Source organism: Pongo pygmaeus, chromosome 7 (genome assembly GCF_028885625.2).
Source record: "Pongo pygmaeus isolate AG05252 chromosome 7, NHGRI_mPonPyg2-v2.0_pri, whole genome shotgun sequence".
NCBI lineage: Eukaryota > Metazoa > Chordata > Mammalia > Primates > Hominidae > Pongo > Pongo pygmaeus.
Window position 1 is genome coordinate 122,066,501 of NC_072380.2, and position 19,679 is coordinate 122,086,179.

Here is a 19,679-nt window from a genome sequence, read left to right on the forward strand (position 1 = left end):
AGTCCTAGTATGGTGGTGCTAACTGAAGCCCTATAATAAAGGAAAACTCACACCAGGAATACATGTCAGTACTACTCAGCATGAATTGTTACCTTTTCCAGGGTGGAATAAACCTGGTGTCACCAACTTTAATTTAAGTGTTTGATTTCCTGAGGAATGGTGGTATACTAAAGACTACATTTTAATTTCTGTGCCAGGCAATTTGGGTCAGACATTATGTAGTAGAAGTAGCTCCACTAACATTGGAAAGAAGGTGTCCATGCTGTTGGGTCCATGCATAGCCTCCATCTTCACCAAAAAGGCTACTCAGTTCATAAGCTGATTTTGTAAGGGCTGGGGTAGCTGAGGACAGAGATTAACTGACATTTGTTGGACAAATCATCCTGCCCATTTGGTTTTTCAGGTACTCTTCTGTATTGAATGCTTATTGGTGGGCAACAGCATGCCTTTTGTACCCATTTTGACAGGTCTATCCACATGCTTTTTCCTGAACATCCAGTCTACTTCCTTCCAGGCCCCTTACCAACCAGCTAAGCCACTCATCACTACCCAGGAGTCCATATTTATCCTTACCTTAGATCAGTTCTCTCTCCACAAAAAGTAGGTGACCCTGTGTACTACCCAAATTTCTCTTAATTGGAAAGATCTTCCCACACCACACCACACCACACCACACTCATTCAAGGCCACCTCCGAGTTGGGCTGAAATGCATTTGGAATTATATAATACATCCAATTTCAATATTCCCATTTTTGAGCCTTTGACCTGCATTTTTCTCACAACATGTCATGGAAATTTGGGCATTTCTACTTAATGTGGGCCATCACTATTTCCAAGCTTCTAAAAGTCATTCCAGCAACATATTAAAACTGGCCATACTAGTGTATAATTCCCTTGGAATAGGTCCTGTGGAAGATAAGATTTGTCTTGTAAGGCTCTGTTGAGGTCCCTGATGATTTCAAGCAAGCAGAGCAGGAAGTTACTTTCTAATAAGAAGGAATATACCATTTATACACATCCAGAGCATTCAGCACATTCTGAGACTTCAGGGTCCAAGTGGCTCTTCCCACATATCTCCATCCAACTTAGCATCCCACTTTGTTTCTGTGAAGGCCTTTGATGTAGGGGATTTGGTAGGGCTCAGAACCCAAACATCTCTTAAGTTGTAAGTTTCCTCCGATCTTACACTTAGATCCTGAGATTTGCTTTGAATGTGTGAATGACCACCATAGTTTCCTTTTCTTTCTTCAAAGCATTAATAAAGCAGAAGCAGAAATGGAATTCTTACACAAGTGGCTTATTGAAGGTATGCTCTCAGGAGAAAGGGAGTGAGAGAAGTATTAGAATAGGGCAGAGGAAGGAGCTAAGCAAGGATATGAGCTCAACTGAAGTCCAGCTTCTTCGACCTGAAACTTCAGAGAGCTGTGGAGTATAAATTGTGCCAAATATTTTTCCCACATTGAGACAAAAGGTTCTTCCATATCTCTTGTCAGTCAGGCATAGCTACTTGTGGTAATGGACAGGAGTACATAATCTCTCAGGTGAGGGAACTCTCAAGTGGCTAAAGGCAATTCTTTAGAGAAGACAGCAGCTGGCCAGGTACAGTAGCACCTGTAATTCCAGCACTTTGGGAGGCCAAGGTGAGTGGATCACTTGAGGTCAGGAGTTTGAGGCCAGCCTGCCCAACGTGGTGCAACCCCATCTCTACTGAAAAAATAGAAAAATCAGCCAGTCATGGTGGCAGGCACCTGTAATCCCAGCTACTCAGGAGGCTGAGGCAGAATTGCTTGAACCCAGGAGGCAGAGGTTGCAAGGAGCCATGATCACACCACTGGACTCCAGCCTGGGCTACAGAGACTCCATCTCAAAAAACAAAAAACAAAAACAAAACAAAACAAAACAAAAAAACAGAAGACTGCAGCTATGAGTGGTTTGCAGCCAATACTTATAGGAGGAAATAGGGGTTGGGTGCACTGGCCCAGTAAAGGAGATCTGGGCAGGGCACAAACAGCATCTGCTACTGTGATACTTTATTAATACTCATCTACAGGTTTGTATTCCTGTATATAGACTCTTCTTAGGAGAAAATATAATTAAGAAGGGGCATAGATAAAACATAACTGATTTAAGAATTTTAGAGGTCACCTTTTGCTTTTCTGTTTAGAGTTATTGGATTTTAAGTACAATGGAGATTAAGTTTTTGAATCCAATCAATTTTCTCTTTTAGCCACGTAATATATACAAAGAAGCCAAGGGAAAAATAGTGGTTCATTTATCTTATCTGGATAACAAACAACCCCGAAATTTAGAGACTTTAAATTTAGCTCATGATTCTGTGGATTGTCAATTTGGGCTTTGTTCAGCTGGATGGTTTTTCTGCTAGTCTCACCTGGTCTTGTCCATTAGGTGCCGTCAGTTTACAGGATGGCTCTGGGCTGGTTAGTCTAGGATAGCCTTACTTCTATGTCTGGTGGTTGCTGCTTGCTGACAGTTGGTGTTGGCCATTAGCTGGGGTGATAGGAGTGATAGAGCCACATGTATCCCAGGCTTACTCATATGTTGGAAGTCACAGAATTCCCTGGAACACTAAGAAAGAGCAAGCTCCAATATGCAAGCACTCTCCAGATCTCTGTTTATGCCATGATTGCTATTGTCCCATTGGCCAAACCAAGTTACATGGCCAAGCCCAGAGAAAATATGGGAGATCATTACCCAGTGATATGGATATTGGGAGGCAACAGGCTACAACAAATAGTGGTAGACTTATTTACCATATCAGGCAAGAGCTGCATGTTTAAGGTAGTGACAAAAGATGTGTTTGGCAGAATGTGCATTAAATCTGATTTTATCACTTTCTTTAGAGAAAATAATCACTTATCTATTATTTATGTTTTAGGTTCAACATTCGTTGGATTTAAGAATGTTTGTTCAGGGGAAACTAATGTTATATTCATTACTAACCCTTTAAATGAGGATTTACAGCATCCAATCCATGTGAAGAATGTAAAACTGGTTGATACTACTGAACAATCAAAAATATTTATACATAGGCCTGATATAAGGTAAAATACATAAAAATTGTGGTTTTTTTATCTTTATAGTTTTTCATTCTCACTTCCTCCTGCTCAAGATCTGAGAAAGTTGGCATACTAAAATAACTGCCAGTTTTTATGATACTTTAATAAGCATTATGAAAATTAAGACCATTTAATAATGTAAATCTAAATGTTCTCAGATGAGTTTTTAAAACTGGGCTTTAATATATATGTTTTCTCCCATTGCTTTTTCTGTGTGTGAATCATCAATAACATCATCATTGTTAAATATGAAAGCTATAGATGGGCTCTGAAGTATGTTATACATTAATATCTTTCCATTTAAGAGCAGGCATAATGTGCCTGTAGTTCTAGCTACTCAGGAGGTTGAAGCAAGAGGATTGCTTGAGCCCAGGAGTTTGAGGATATCCTGGAAAATACCTCTGCCACTCAGGCTGGAGTGCGGTGGTGCTATCATGGCTCACTGCAGCCTCAAACTCTTGAGTTCAAGCAATACTTCCACCTCAGCCTCCCAAGCAGCTGAGACTACAAGCACAAGCCACTATGCCTGGCTGAATTTTTTTTTTTTTTTTTTTTTTTTTTTTGTAGAGACAGGGTCTTTCCATGTTTCCCAGGCTGGTCTTGAACTCCTAGCCTCAAGGGTTCCTTCTGCTTTGACCTCCCAAAGCACTGGGATTACAGGCAAGAGCCACACACACAATTTTTTTGTTTGTTTCTCCAATAACAGTCATTAATAGATAAGAGATATCTCTTATTATTTCTTCCATTTTTCTTACCCTTTTTGGTTACCTATTGCTTCCAAAATATCCTATCACCCTATTGCTTCCAAAATATCCTATCACAGGTACCCCAAATGTGCTTGGAAATTAAATGTCAGCCATTATAATCACTGTGATTACAAATACACATAAACTTAGAACAATGATTTTCCGATCACAAAGGTCAGTTGGTGTCAGGACATTTCCAGAAGCGATCATTTAGATTCTAAGTCATAGAATAATATATCTAATAATTCCTATTTTTATTAGAAGTACAGACCAGGAATTTAGATATAAGACGATACTGGAGGCAGAAAAAATTTTATTACTGATCTTTGACCATTTTCAGTTTAGGGGAAGAGAAAAGGAATTATGTTCTGTATTTAAATAGGCATCTCAGCCAGTCACTGTGGCTAGTGCCTGTAATCTCAGAATTTTGGGAGGCTGAGGCAGGATGATTGCTTGAGTCCAGGAGTTTGAGGCTAGCCTGGGCAACATAGGGAGATACTATCTCTACAAAAAATTAAAAAATTAAAATTAGCTGGGTGTGGTGGTGTGCACCTGTGGTCCTAGCTACTCAGGAGGCTGAGGCAGGAGGATTGCTTGAGCCCAGGAGGTTGAGGCTGCAGTCAGCTGTGATCACACCACTGTACTCCACCTTGGGCAACACAGTGAGACCCTGTCTCAGAAAAAAAGTAGGCACCTCTTCAGATAAATGTAATATTTCATAAATTGTTTGACTTCATCTGATTTTGCTTTGCTGACAGTCCAACACTTATTCATTTAATTATTGTTGAATTCAGTGTTTGGGTGGTCAATAGAGCCCCTCCTCAGTAGGCAGTTATTAGCTCTTATTTAGTTGTCACTGAATCTTTCAGATTCAACATATAATTTTAGTTTCTAAGTCCTGAAGAAAATACCACGTTTTCAAATATGATTTTTCTGAGTTCTGTGCTTGCAGGCAATGCCATCAGTGCTCTCCCAGATCTTTACGGGGCAGTGTACCCAGCCCCCAAATGTTCTCAGTGTTGGCCAATAACAACTCATGGCTTTTCAGAACTTTGCTCTTAGCCAAATAGAACTAGCCATAGGAGTCCAAAGTGCTCCCTCCCACCACCCTGCAGTTCCTGTAAAATGACTGACTGATTCAGGAGTACAAGACTGGCTGCTTTGTCTTAAGGTGGCAACAGCTCTGCTGTGTGGTTCATATGCCAGGGGTTTTCATGGGATCAGATTAAAGCTAGTGGATAAACCACTTCTCTTCTCCCCCTTTTGAGAGGATTCTTTTGCTAATTTACTTGAACAAAAATCCACATCTCAGGCTTTATTTCTTGGGAACCTAGACTAAGAGCCCAAAGCCACAACATAAAAGACTGCCACTAGGCACTCTACTCACAGACTTGCTTACAAAAGCACATTGCACATACTTGAATACAACGAACACATGAACTATAAAAATATTTATTAAAATCCTTCTCTAAAACTTGTATACTATGTAAGGAATAACTTGTATTAATAGCTTCATGTCTTTCTCATAGCAAAAAGGGAGAGCTATTCTAGATAATATTTAATAGATCTGAGCTGTCCACTATTATTTTGTTACTATAACTCTGCCCATGGTGTATATCATGGTATTCTATGAGTATATTGTATGCATACCATTTGAATGTATAGTGCCTTACACATTAAATAGCTGTTTTATTATTATAATCAGGTAACAATCAATCAACACTCCAGGTAACTCAAGATGAGGCCAAAATACCATCTACATTTGAACTGCATGATGAATTTACCTTACCTCTTACTTTTATCTATAGAATGGTTACTAAAATATGTAGCATAATAAACACAATCCAAGTATATCCATATATCCATAAACAAAGGTCTGTAAGAATATATACTAATCTGTAATTGGTGATGAGCCTAAAAGCTTAGTATAGGAAGGTGATAGGGATTGAGCTTTTAATAAATCTTTAGATTATTTTGTAGTAAGCAATACTTTCATAATTTTTAAAGACAAGAAGGAAAGGAAATAATAATAAAGACTTCCCTGCCAACACAGGGATTTTATACGTCCTGTACAAGAGTAATCATTCACCTACTCTCTGGAGCAATGTTAGTAGTTGTGAACAATGCACAAATAAGAAATCTATCATTCAACAATATATAGAATAGAAAAGTGGAATTCTGATTTTATATCCCACAGGTATGACTTGTTGTTTTGAAATGTTAATGAATTCATAATCATAGACCAAATCAACAGAATGGAAATGCAGACCTCATCATAATGCAAACTACATAGGCTACTTGGTCCCACTTTGAAATCTCTCTGAAATAAGATTCAATAGATCAATTTTTTTTGGATACCCTCTAAGTAAATATTCAAGTATATTCATATTGCTCTCTAGAAACAATGAACTGAATGATTCAACTTTTTTCCACAGTAAGGTCAATCCATCTGATTGTGTAGACATGGTTTGTGATGCCAAAAGGAAATCTTTTCTTAGAGACATAGACGGCTCCTTTCTGGGGAATGCTGGTTCTGTGATACCTCAAGCAGAATATGAATGGGATGGAAACAGCCAAGTAGGAATTGGAGACTACAGAATTCCTAAGGCGATGCTCACATTCTTGAATGGAAGTAGAATTCCTGTCACTGAGAAAGCACCTCATAAAGGTTTGTTGGATCTTACTTATTCTGTCATTAGGCCTTAAACTCATGAAACAAAATACATGTTTTATTTTTAATGACTTATCTACTCAACCAATAACTTATATTTTCTACTTGTTAAACTAACATAACAGGAAAAAGATGTTATGAGGATTTTTTTTTGCAAACAGATTCTGTATTATTGCTAAAATGTATACACATATGTTTCTAGGAATTATTAGAGATTCAACCTGTAAGTACCTTCCAGAGTGGCAGAGCTATCAGTGCTTTGGGATGGAATATGCAATGATGGTTATTGAAAGTCTGGATCCTGACACAGAAACTCGAAGACTTTCCCCAGTGGCTATAATGGGCAATGGTTATGTTGATCTCATTAATGGTAGGTATTCAATATGCGTAAACTACAGTTACTCAAAACATTTGCTTGTTATTAAATGCATGAAGCCATCTCATAAATTATTTACTCTACACAACTAGCAAACATCAGGCCGTTTGCCTTCCATTTGTAAGAATGAGCAATGTGTGGGGGAGAGACTTGATCTTGCCGTACCTCATCCAGGAAAGCAAGGACAGTTATTTAAAATTGGGCATTAAAATAAAAAGAAGGAGGGGAAGAGGGATGGAGAGGAGAGCAAGAAGTAGGGGAAAAGTTATTTCTGGAGTGATCTTCATACTTTATTGATAAGGTGGTATAAATATTTTAAAGAAAAAAATGGTCCAAGTATCTCCAAAAAATACAATTTGCCTAATGTATATTAAAAACTGATAATGTGTTATTTGGAATACCTGACAAGCAGTATTCTCAGCCTGCTCATGTTTTATGCTCATGAATCTTTGGAAGACTTATCTTGCTATCAACATGTTTTTTCATCTCTACTTCCTTTGACTGTCAAGACCAGCTGGTCAAGCTCTAGCATCAGGTTTCTTCCATTCTGGTCTTAGAAGGCTGTAGCAGAGAAGGAAGGTAATGACCTCCATGAGGATGCAGATCAGCTTAGGAGACCAAGGCTTTTTGAATAAGATGAATTTCTAAAAGGTACTGAAAACACAGGACAGGGATTCATCGTATATCCTTGAAATGACACCAGGGGCTCAAAGCTTAGTCCCTAAACAGGCTTAGATTAGGATCTTTCATGTGCTGAAAGTGTACATAGCTTCGATTAGATAGATTTATGTGCCCTTGTAGTGTCATAACATGTACTAAAATATTCTAGAAATCAATAAAATATAAGTGCTTTAAAAACTTGTTTACAAGAACAGAATGAACTAAATCAGGAGTATTCCAAAGTTTCATGATTTTAGGGCTCTCCTCACTTCTCCCACCCCAATGTGTGCTATGCCAAGTTTCTGTGACCTGCAGTTAACCCAATTTTAGACGCTGCTTTTCAGATTGTATGAAGCAGAGATCACGAGAACAACTTCAGAACTGTCAATGAATAATGGAGTAATAGAAGAGATCTTTCCAAATAGCTCTGTTTTATATGGTGAAAAAGATTTCATTGTCTTATTTTTACATTTCCCTTTTCTGGCAAGCAATACAAGTTTTCCATTTATGATAATGACAAGACATATTTCTTCAATATGAATTTAAATTTTAAAAAGTGACTATCAATTATAAGAAGTCTTATGTAAATGATAGCAGCACAGAAAAATCATGAAGGTGTTAGAAGAATCACTGAAGCTTGGGATGTGCTATATTAGATGGGAAAAAATTCCCCAAGATAAAAGTTACAGAAAATCACTGAAGTTTCCTTTTGAATATTAATATTAAATTTTATTTATTTTAAATATATGACTTTTGTCTCTAAATTTTTGTTATACATAGATATTTCTTTATGTTTGTTTTCAAAACCCACAAAGAAAGTATATTTAAAAGTAGGATTTATATTTTGTATGCTAAGGAAAAGGTTAGGCTCTACATGAACTTTAGAAGTTTATATTGATTTAAAATTTGATTGAAGTGTAGTTATAAATATTGATAATACTTCCAAGTAAGCTAGGAAATTCAGAAAACCTAATGAATAAATACATCAATACAATTCATTCCATATTTCACTCAATGTTTTATATATGTATAATCTCAGCCACTTTAAATGAAATAGAGAAGTTTGTTATAAAAGTCATTTTAAACCTGCTCAGAAAATGTTTGGATTCAGGTAGAAAAGCATTCACTATCTCTTGGCTTTCTAGAGGGTTTGATAGAGTGTTATTTCTTAGGTGGCTTCAGTTCATTAATGATGTCAACACTCTAATAGTCATAACTGTCAACAAAAATTTCTTAAAATGGAGGAAGATTAATTACTTGATTAGACAAATGTGTTTGTTGAATTTACGAATTAACTATTTTTAAAAAACAAGTGCATGAGTGAAAGAACAAATTAATGAATCAACGGTTCAGGCATTCAAATGTCCATGTTTTCCAGGTACAGAGCCTATTGTTAACAAATTACCTCTATTATAGCACATTTCCTAACAAAGAGCCTGAGAAAGTTCAATTCCCACTCAAGCTTATATTTGGTAGGGAGGAGAAAGGATCAAGCATTTTCTTCCTCACCATGTGGCCTAGGCTTGAATACTATCATTAAAGTAGAGATATATGGAAATCTACTATTTCTGTCAGTGACCTTCCAATACAAATTCTTATTAACACATTAATGTACCCTTCTTGCCCTGGGCAGTGTAAAAGTAGGGTGATAGGAAGAAGTTTCTTCCCTGCCTTCCTTTTTAAGCCAAGGTTTGAGAAAAGCTTAGCTGGCTGGGTAACGGTGGATGGGTAATAGGTATAAATGCTGAACTTGCATTTGAACTTGACCACTGCAATTTATTTTTAATACAATTACTCTTCAGATTTTATACTAATAAAATGCATGATATAGGAGTATGCACTTTCATTCTGCATGGATTTAGGCCCACAGGATCATGGCTGGTGTGCTGGATATACATGCCAGAGAAGGCTGTCCCTGTTTCACAGCATTGTGGCTCTGAACAAATCTTATGAAGTTTACTTCACTGGCACCAGTCCTCAGAATCTTGGACTGATGTTGCTTAATGTTGATCATAACAAGGTAGGGCAAGATGTCTTAAAAGTAATTGCTGTTGATTATTTGCATGTTATTTCTATCTGCTAAGGCTTGGACCTCCTCCCCTGTTCTAACATTGTCAGCCTTACAGCTCATTTCCAAGGATGCATCAGGGTACCACTGAAATTATTATTAGCCTAGACAGTTTTCATCAACCTGAAGGTACAAGTACCAAGCATTACCATCATCCCCTTGCCATATGCACTTGATCCTGGTGCTCCATACATGAGGCAAACCTAAATTTTTACATAAAAATAATGTATATCCAAAACCGATCACTTGGAATTATATACTTATTCTTCAATGCTGCTATTACTTATATATATATCAGAAATACACCTTTGGAATTTACTTCAGAGACTGCAGCATGTTATTTTTAATATCTTCAATAATGTTAAGTCTTTGCTAGAAACTGAACTCAGCCAGGATCATTAAATTTATATTTAATAAGTATGAAAAACATATGAGTTTAACCAGTAGTGTCATCATTCAGATTTTCTTTTCTAAGAATATGAGACTTTAAAGTCCCAGGGTGTTTAATGTGAAGAAAGAATGCTGATAAGGTGAAACAGAGAAAGGAGTAAGGAAAGGAGGCACCTGCCCCTTCCCAGGAGACAGCAGTTCCATCCCTTCGCTCCAGACAAAACCTTGGAACCACTCTTGACTCCTCTCTTTTGCTCACATTCCTCATCCAACCAATCTGCAAGTTGTTTTGAGTCTCTCTTCAAAATACCAGAATCTGCCCACTTCTCACCACCTCCACTGCGCCTTTCCTGGATCATGGTAATTGCCTCCCAATTCCTTTCTACTTCCACCTTTGCCCTTCTATAGTCTGTTCTCAACTTAGTAGCCAGATACCATGAAAATATGTCAGATCACGTCTCTCCCATGCCCCAAACCCTGTAACAATTTCCCTATCGGTCTCTGTCCAAGAGTCAGAATCCTCACCGTGGCCTGTGAGGCCCTATGGGAATCTCTCCCATCCCTGAGCTCTCTGGCTTCTTCTACTCCTCCAGCCCCACTGAGCTCCTTGCTGTTCCTACAGACACCAAACATGCTACCCTCCCCCGCCCGGGCCTATGTTTCTGACGTTGCCTCAGTCTAAAACATTCTTCCCTAAGTGGCTAAAGTTCCCCTCTCCTCAGATTCCACTTTCCTCAATAGGCCTCCAAGATCACGCCTCCTTGCTTGGCTCTCCCAAGTTACATGCACCCTGATTTACTTTTTTCTTTTCTCCACAGGATTCATCACCATCTAACATGTTTCCTACTTTACCTTTTATTATTTCTATTTTTTGTCTCTCATCACTCTTGAATATAAGCTCAGAGAAGCCAGTGGCTCTGCCAGCACTTAGAATACCACATGGCTGAAATAGGAACTCAAAATTTTCTTTTGTAAAAAATTAGAAGGGAATATTTTAACTCTAAAAATGAGAATAGTGACTACAAAGTAATGTGACTGTTAATATTCTGAGCCTCTGAAGACAATATCCAAAGAAGATTCCAGAACTATGTATAGCTTATTAAACTCCATATTAATCCTTCCCTGCTCTTGGAAAGGCCAGTCTCTTTATGATCATAGCTGAGAGCATGAAATGTAAGCAATATAAACATGAAAAATGACTAAAATTGAATCAGAGAGGATAGTTATTTTGAAAACTATTTTGGTCTTCCTACCAAATTTTTCTCAGAGATAAGCATTTTTTTCCCAACATTAAGTACTTAATTTTGTGTGGCTGCATTATATAGAGTATAGCTAAGTCCCTCTTTCCCTGCTCCTGATGTTGAAAGCCTGTGTTGTTCTTTGTTGTCTTTTAAATGAACCTTTTTTTTAAACTTAGGGATACTCCTCTAATAATTTCTCTTATTGCACTTTTCTACTAAGAATAGTCAATTAAGAGTTAAGCTGTACTATCTGTATGAATGGTTGAATGTAAGCCCATTTTAAAATTTTAGCTCATCCCTTATCCCAAATCCATAAAACTTAGTTTTAATAGTTTGCAGAAAGTGTACAATATTGAAGGATGGTTTAAGTGCTAAATTATAAATATTCCGTTTTGTTGCTTTCTTAAAATTTTTTTTTCTTTAATAGGTTGTTCTAGTAGGAATTTTCTTTTCCACACTTCAACGTTTGGATGTCTATGTGAACAACTTATTGGTCTGTCCAAAAACTACAATATGGAATGCCCAGCAGAAACACTGTGAACTTAATAACCATCTGTACAAAGGTATTTTCTCAGAAAAATACAGTACGCGTGGAATATGTACTTATTTATAATATTTTAAATGTCTGATTATTAGTATTTTTAATTCCTTATCTATTGATGATGCAGAAGAAAACAAGTTTTTAGCCATAGTCCACCAAATACTAAGATGTGTTCATTTGTAACATGAGTGTCTTGAAAGATCACTCCTAATGGAACTTATTTATCGGTGCACGTGCAGATATGAGTTTTTGTTTGTCATGGACATTCTTTTGCTTCCTAAGAATGTTTTCATTCTGCATACATTGAGTTCAGTTCTTCCTATGTCTAGAAGGGATTTTGCTTAAAAGTTCTACCTTATCTTGGCTTTACTTCTATTTCATAGAGGTTAGAGCCTAAATTAATTGGCAGTCATAAGAATTATTGCCAAGAAAGCTAATATAACATCAACTGAAGGTTGTGAAGTAAATATGATAAAATAAACTTTTGTTAAATGAAACATATGGAAGAGGCAAAACTTATTCATTGACCGATATTTGTAAAACCAGGATTTATTTCTGCTTATGTATGTCTTTTTGTTAAACAGGGTTCTAATGAGGCCAATAGCATACATTCCATTCCACATGGGCTACTCATCGTCATTTTCTGATGTGATCCATATTCTTAGCTAACCATTATATAGATGTGTGTGGTAGATCGTAATATGAGCTAGACTTGAAAATATGAATGGGTAATCTGTTTGCTTTACCATTTATAGAAGAAGTCGTATTCCTACTAATAACATGAATTGCTAATGTTTCCAGAGACATTACTATATTTTAGGCACAGCTCTACATGCTTTATATGTAACTCATTGTTACTACATCATAGTAACTCTATGAGGTAGGCACAGATGAGTAAATTGAGACACAGGAAGTAATTTGCCAAGATAGTGGTCTTAGTTCAGTCTGCCATAACAAAATACCACAGATTGAGTGGCTCAAACAACAGAAATTTATTTTCTTTGGATCTCTGAAAGTCTGAGATCAGGGTGCCATGATAGTCATGTTCTGCTGAGGGTTCTTTGCTCAGCTTGCAGATGGCCACTTTCTTGCTGTGTCCTGACATGGCTGAGAGAGTGCCAGCAAGCTCTCTGGTGTCTCCTTTTAGAAGGGCACTAATTCCATCATGAGGTCTCTGCCTTCACAATCTCATCTAAACCCTATTTCCTCCCAAAGGCTCTCATCTCCAAATATCATCACCTTGAAGATTAGGGCTTCAATATGTGAAATTTGGGGACACAATTCAGTCCATAGCAGTCTCAAGCTGGTATGGTGCACAACAAGAACTCAAAAACAGTCTAGCTCTAAAACCCATGCACTTAACCATTATGCCATATTGCCTTCTTTTAAATTAAGAGAGTCAGCGTTAGTACTTTTTATATATAAATAGTTGTGTCATGAATAAAATGGCATTTGTAGCTTAATTTTAATAAATTGTTCACTCTTTTCAAATAACACATACGGTACCAAGCACAGTATCATTTAGAGTCAGAAAAATAGGAACTATCTTCATAGGCAGAGAGTTCCGCTAACATATATTGAGCCCAGACAAATGCTGAATTGTATAATTAGTAGTGGAATAAGGTATTTAGTTTCTTACCACATTTCATTGTGAGGCTTATTAGGAAAAAGAAATTAAAATTTTAGAAGGAGGAGGGCATTTCACAGTAATGAAAAAAGCAGAGACAGAGATATTAATAAAACATTTCCAAAACCCCAAAATATGTATAGATCCATAACACAGGGATATTATTTTGTTCTCCATAGACAGAACGTAATGTAAAGAATTGATAATGTAGGTGCTGAAGAGCCAGAAAACAACTCCACCACTGCCCTCTTACAGATAAATGTGTGTTTTATGGTAGTGGTAGTGGTGTTTTTCTAAAACAGCGTTGCTTTTAAGTGAATGTTTTGCTTTGGCACTTGGCATGCAAAATAATATCCCTGTGTTATGAACCTATACATATTTTGGGAGTTACCCAAATGTTTTATGATCTTTGTCTCTGCTCCTTTCATTACTGTGAAATTCCTTCTTCTTCCTAAAATTTTAATTTCTTTTTCCTAGTAAGCCTCACAATGAAATGTGGTAAGAAGCTACATACCTCATTCCACCACTATTACACAGTTCAGTGTTTGTCTGGGCTCAATATGTGTTAGTGGGTTTATTAGCTCTTAGAAATTGTTGATACTCTGCCATAAAATCATACATATATTCATTCATTATAATGATCTCAATCAGTTTTGTAAAATTCAGTTCCCTAGCAGAATTTGTTTTGCATTAACCAAACATTATTCAGGCTGAAATGTAAGCCTGTTTAGTTGGTATAAGATTCTTCTGAGATGTTTTAATATATTTCATTTTTATTACACAGTTTTGTCCTTAGTTAAAATAGAAACACTGAATTGTAAATGCTCTTTTAAGAGTTGGCATATAGCACTGTATAAATTAGATAGCTAGTAAAGTTAAATTTATATTTTTAAATTACCAAATGCCTTCAGTCAAGGCTTTAAAATTATGAGCATGTGAATAGTGTTTCAACTACAGTATAGGCTCCTGGGATCATAACTCGATTTGTTTCTCATTTATACTGTGTCTATATAGCTAATTTTTTAAAAAAACAATGTATAATGGTTATTTGTGGTATTTTTTAAAGGAGTGGCTTTAATTTTGCGAGTCAGTTCTATAAGTATTTTTGTTTTTAAAAAGGTATGCTTTCTTATGAAAGAATGATAAAGTTGAATTTGGGGGGATTTTCTAAATTCAAACAAACATTAAGTAATGCAGGTTGATTGTGATACTATAAAATACTTAGCTGTGATGTTCTGGCTTTTTTCCTTCATAGATCAATTCCTTCCTAACCTGGATTCCACTGTCCTTGGTGAAAACTACTTTGATAGAACCTACCAGATGCTTTATCTTTTGGTTAAAGGAACTATACCTGTTGAAATTCACACTGCCACAGTGATATTTGTTTCTTTCCAATTACCTGCTGCAACAGAAGATGACTTTTATACCTCTCACAATCTGGTTAGAAATCTTGCCTTGTTCTTAAAGATACCAAGTGACAAAATCCGTATCAGCAAAGTAAGAGGGAAGAGTCTGAGGAGGAAGAGATCCATGGGATTCATAATTGAAATAGAGATTGGAGACCCTCCTATTCAGTTCTTAAGCAATGGCACCACAGGTATGAATAACAGGTGTTTGAGATGGAGGAATGCAATTACCAAATCCATATCCATAAATAACCTGATTAGGGCCTGGTGAGCCAGGCCTCAGGAAGTCCCATCAACCCCACATCCTGAACCCTTTAAGCGCCTCGAGACCCTTTTTCCTTCTTTGCTCCTGTACTACCAAACTCTTTTAGAATTGGAAGGAATTTGAATCTCTGTTTTGTTATTGTGATGATTAATAAATTCAACAAAAGAATTTGATCTAATATAAAAAGATCTGGGAAGACCTACTTAAGCAAGTAACCTTATAAATGAGAGATTAAGGATGAAGATAGTCAACGAAAAGACAGAGGAAAAAGAGTGTTCAGGCTATGGAAACTGTTGGTGAGAGTTTGGTGCATTTGAAGAGAGGAAACAGGTCCAATTGGTCTGGAGTGGAAGGAGCCAGGAAGGACAAGCTGCTGGAGGTGTAGCCGAGGGGTAGATAGGTGCTAGATGTGGAGAGCTTTGGAAGTCAAAGGAAGGACTGTGGATGTTTTCTTAAGAAAAAGAGTAAATATTCTTGGATATTCTGAGCAGTAGAGTGGTGGGTTAGATTTCCACAGTAAAGTCACAGATTCACCCCAACAAGGGCAGATGTGCAAGTATATAATCTGTCTTTATTTCCTGTGACTGAGCGAATCATCCTCACAAGCCATCATCCCCTCCTGTGTCCCTCACTTCCTATTTTTTATCAGAGATAAAAATATCAGAGATAAAAAATATCAGAGATAAAAATAAAAAATAAGCTCAACTGTCCCATCAGAGAAATCTCTGCTGGCTGAAATCATTTCCTTAGGGTCACTCAGTTTGGGCACTTGAGTAAATGCTCAGCTCTTCAAATTTTCTCTATCCATCTGCTCCTTTCAAGTTGGGGTCTGAATACCAAGGGGCTGTCCTGGCCTCCGTCCTCACGTTATCGTCTTGTCTTCACAGCCTCTGGTACAGAGTGGGTCATCTTCTCTGCTCTACATATACATCTCTTGAGGTACTACTGAACTTTCCTGGTCTTCTGGCATGCAATAACATCCCCCACTGCTAACCTGCAACCATGCCTTTGTCTTCAGTGGTCAAGCAGAAGTACTCTGACCTAGGTGTACCCCTCCCCAAGAATAGGAGAGGCAGGTATCTGTCAGAGGAAGATCTATCATCCAGCTAATGAAGCTTACGCTTCAAGCCCCCTCACTGATACAAGTCCTGGGAGGGGCTTTCACTTTCAATACCTTAGGAGAGGTCCTCATAATGTGGTCAAATCATTGAATGTTATTATGAAAGCTACAAAGGTATGATTTTTCTGCACTCCTTTTCCTAAAGAGATCCTCCAGATGTATATAAACTGCAGCCCCACTAGGCTGGGATCTACCCTATCTACCTGTGTTCAGTCACTTTATCATTAAACTCCCAGGTTCTGTGTAAACCTGGGTACTGGGTGAAGTTCTCACTTTATGCCACTAGAGATCTTCACTCATTTTCCCAAGAGGTTTGCTTCTAGGCATTGACCCTATGCACCTACCACATTATCACTCTGGAATTCTACCAGCTAAGCAGGCGGAAGTTTCTTCCATTGGGGGAATAAGCCTGTGGGAAGCCTTGCCTGCGTGGAGGGAGGTGTTTATAAACTCTTGGTTAGAAGAGCGTAGGAAGCATAGGCTTGTGTTGCAACCAGATCTCCCACAATGTTCTCTGCCCAGAGTCATAGTTAACTTTCCTTCATCAGTTCTGTACTCACTTCGACTTACAGACTCAGGGTTTGGACTCAGCATGACTTTGCCCGTTACTTTAGGAGTCGTAGAGGGCCCATGGCACACATACAGATTACTTACCTACTCTTAGAAATCCCTGGTGAGCCCTTACGTGTCGTGAGGTCCAAAATTTACCACACTAGCCACTAGATATCCAAAGAAACTGGGATTTATTTCTTACATGTGACATACATTTCCCCACATACAATCCCTCCTATGTCCATCCCCTTAAAGCAGTTTCAGCTTGTTAGATTTCTCCAGACAGGTATAAGACCACTGAAGAATGTAGAAGTTAGAGATGGTGGGAGGGACAGGCTAATGGCATGTTTTCTAGACATAGACTGGGATAGTGTTTCAAGTCTCAAGGAGAACCCTACAACTTGGTGAATCACAGCAAAATGTTGAGAAGTGGCAAGAAAGATGTTCATGTAGTTGTACTCCTGGCTCTTTATAGCTTTTATATAGTATCAGGATATCCAGAAATTCCCAGATGTCCTAGAAAGGGGTTACCTATGTATTAATGGCATTTATGAGCAGACAGAGTCCTACAGCCAGGAATAAGAGGCCTTCAAGTTAAGGTCTTTGGTTTCTAGATGGCAATCAGCAGAAATGAATGCCCTCACATGTCGAACGGTCAGCGAGAACCTGTTAACAGTGCAGACTGCATCAGACTCCATGCAAAGTAGTAATAGTAGTACATGGACCTGAAGCAGTTCTGTACTGCTGCAGCTAGATACACAAGCCCTCAGACTTGGGAGGCCTTCTTGGAGAAGGCTGTTTCTGGAGGGAGTATGAGGAGAGGGAGGAATCTGAAAGACTGAGCCTTTTTCCAAAAGAGTCTGAGTCATCCAAAAGAGTCCTTTTAAACTGACAAGGATTGAAATAGCTTAGGACTGTGGGGTTCATAGTGTCATGTCAGACCTGCTGGCCCAAGACGTTACCTCCTTCTTCCTGAGCACTCTAAGCCTATGGCTTAACTTTAATAGAAGAAACTCAGTGATTTGATTCCTCAAGGCATGACTCTGGATATGGAAGGTACAGGATACCTAGGAACAAGGGGTTAGCAAGGCCTGCAATACACCAAAACGTTATCCTGGTTTACAGTTGTTTCTTAAAAGATCAGTCTGACTCCAGAGGCCAGTTTAAAAGTGGTTTTAGTAACCCTGCTGATGTGGCTTTAATTAGGATTTTAACAACAGGGACAGAGAGAGTTAGAAATTGGTAACGGATTAGATGTGGTGTAGTGGAGAGGTGAAGGAGCAGGGATTAAGCAAAACTACCAGGCTTCTGAAAAAAGGAATATGGTGCATTAAGGTACCACTTTTTAAGGTAAGGAGCACTGTGGGGGCAGAAGGTTTAAGAGGAAACTCCAGACCTGACATGCTAGAAAAGGGGAACAGAAACTGTATGTAGTGTTAAAAGTAACTGAAAATTGTCAGATGTCCAAAGCAAGTAACAATTGGTTAGTAATTTAATAACTTTAGCAACTAATATATTAATACATACACATAATAAGATCAATTCTAACAATCCTTCCATTCCAAAATTAACACTTTATTTTCTAAAATGACACATGATAATAGAAATGCATGATAATGCTTCATTGGTAAACAAAGATTGGTAGCAGAAAGTATTAAATTAAGAGACATATATTCTCCCACTATGTTTTCATTCGTTTTTCTTGTATCTGTTTTATCTACCTTTGTTCTTCCTTTAATTCCAACTTAAAATATATTCTGCTGAGTTCTTCCTTTTCCTCCCCTCATTAATATGACTGTTCATATTAATGAACAGGTAAGACTAGAAAGCCTTAGAATTCTATAATGTGATGGAGCAATGCAAAGAAAGCTAAAGTGAAAAACTCTCATGTGTTCTCACAGTTCTACACTTTTATAATCCAAATGTCATAATACTGTTTCCCTATAGGTCAGATGCAATTATCTGAACTCCAGGAAATTGCTGCTTCTCTTGGACAAGCTGTAATTTTAGGAAAAATCAGTAGCATCCTTGGATTTAACATTTCGTCCATGTCGATTACTAATCCCCTCCCCAGCCCAAGTGACTCTGGGTGGATTAAGGTAAGAAAATGCAACTAGAAAAAATGCATTTTGGGGGACTTAAAATATCATTACTTATTTCTTATTTTAACTCTCTGTTTCTATTTCAAAACAATAATTTAGCAGGCATGTCTTTCTTATTTATTGTTGACTTTTCATAGGCTTGCTAAAATGATAATAAAGTTGTTTGAACAAAGGAGCATATCTTCCAAAAGTTGTGTATTGGTTCCAAATTTGCTTTGCTTTGCATATTTATAACAATGCTTCATAAATTTAATGGAGGAAATATTGTAATTATATTAATTTTACATATTGAACATATTCTAAAATAAATAATGAATATATTATACTCAGCCTGGCTAAAATGAGTTTGCTGCTGAGTGTAGTTTATCATGCAGAAACCAGTTCATCCCTCGTTCATTCACAGGTAACTGCCCAGCCAGTTGAAAGGTCTCCATTTCCTGTTCATCACGTGGCCTTTGTGTCCTCACTCTTAGTGATCACTCAGCTGGTGGCAGCACAGCTGGGACAGCCATTTCCTCAGCAGCCTTCGGTAAAGGCAACAGATTCTGACGTAAGTCGTAACTCAAAATTTTATTTAAGTGAAGGAATTAAGCTACAAATTCTGAAGGATGAGCCAGTTTCACTCATCCTGGTGTGCTGGCAGCCTGAGGATCACACGGCCCCTTTAGAAGTTGGACTAATATCCAAGGATACCATCTTGTAATGTCTTAAAAATGTTTATGTTAAATGAACTTCTGCTGCTCAGGTTTGTGAACTCTTTGTGTAGAATAAGGAGCTTCTGCAGATTTTCAATTTATAATGAGGCATTTTTGAAAATAAAGTTTTGCATATATGTT

At 37.6% G+C, this 19,679-nt stretch overlaps 1 protein-coding gene across 1 annotated transcript in view; it reads left to right on the forward strand.

The window, feature by feature from the left end:
• The window catches only part of PKHD1L1 (PKHD1 like 1), a 180,183-nt gene that overhangs the window by 153,136 nt on the left and 7,368 nt on the right, over nt 1–19,679 (forward strand). The window contains 8 exon segments of the mRNA XM_063669026.1: nt 2,898–3,063; nt 6,260–6,492; nt 6,698–6,865; nt 9,394–9,551; nt 11,658–11,793; nt 14,654–14,995; nt 18,689–18,840; nt 19,247–19,393. Of these exon segments, the coding sequence (XP_063525096.1) occupies nt 2,898–3,063; nt 6,260–6,492; nt 6,698–6,865; nt 9,394–9,551; nt 11,658–11,793; nt 14,654–14,995; nt 18,689–18,840; nt 19,247–19,393 (1,502 nt within the window).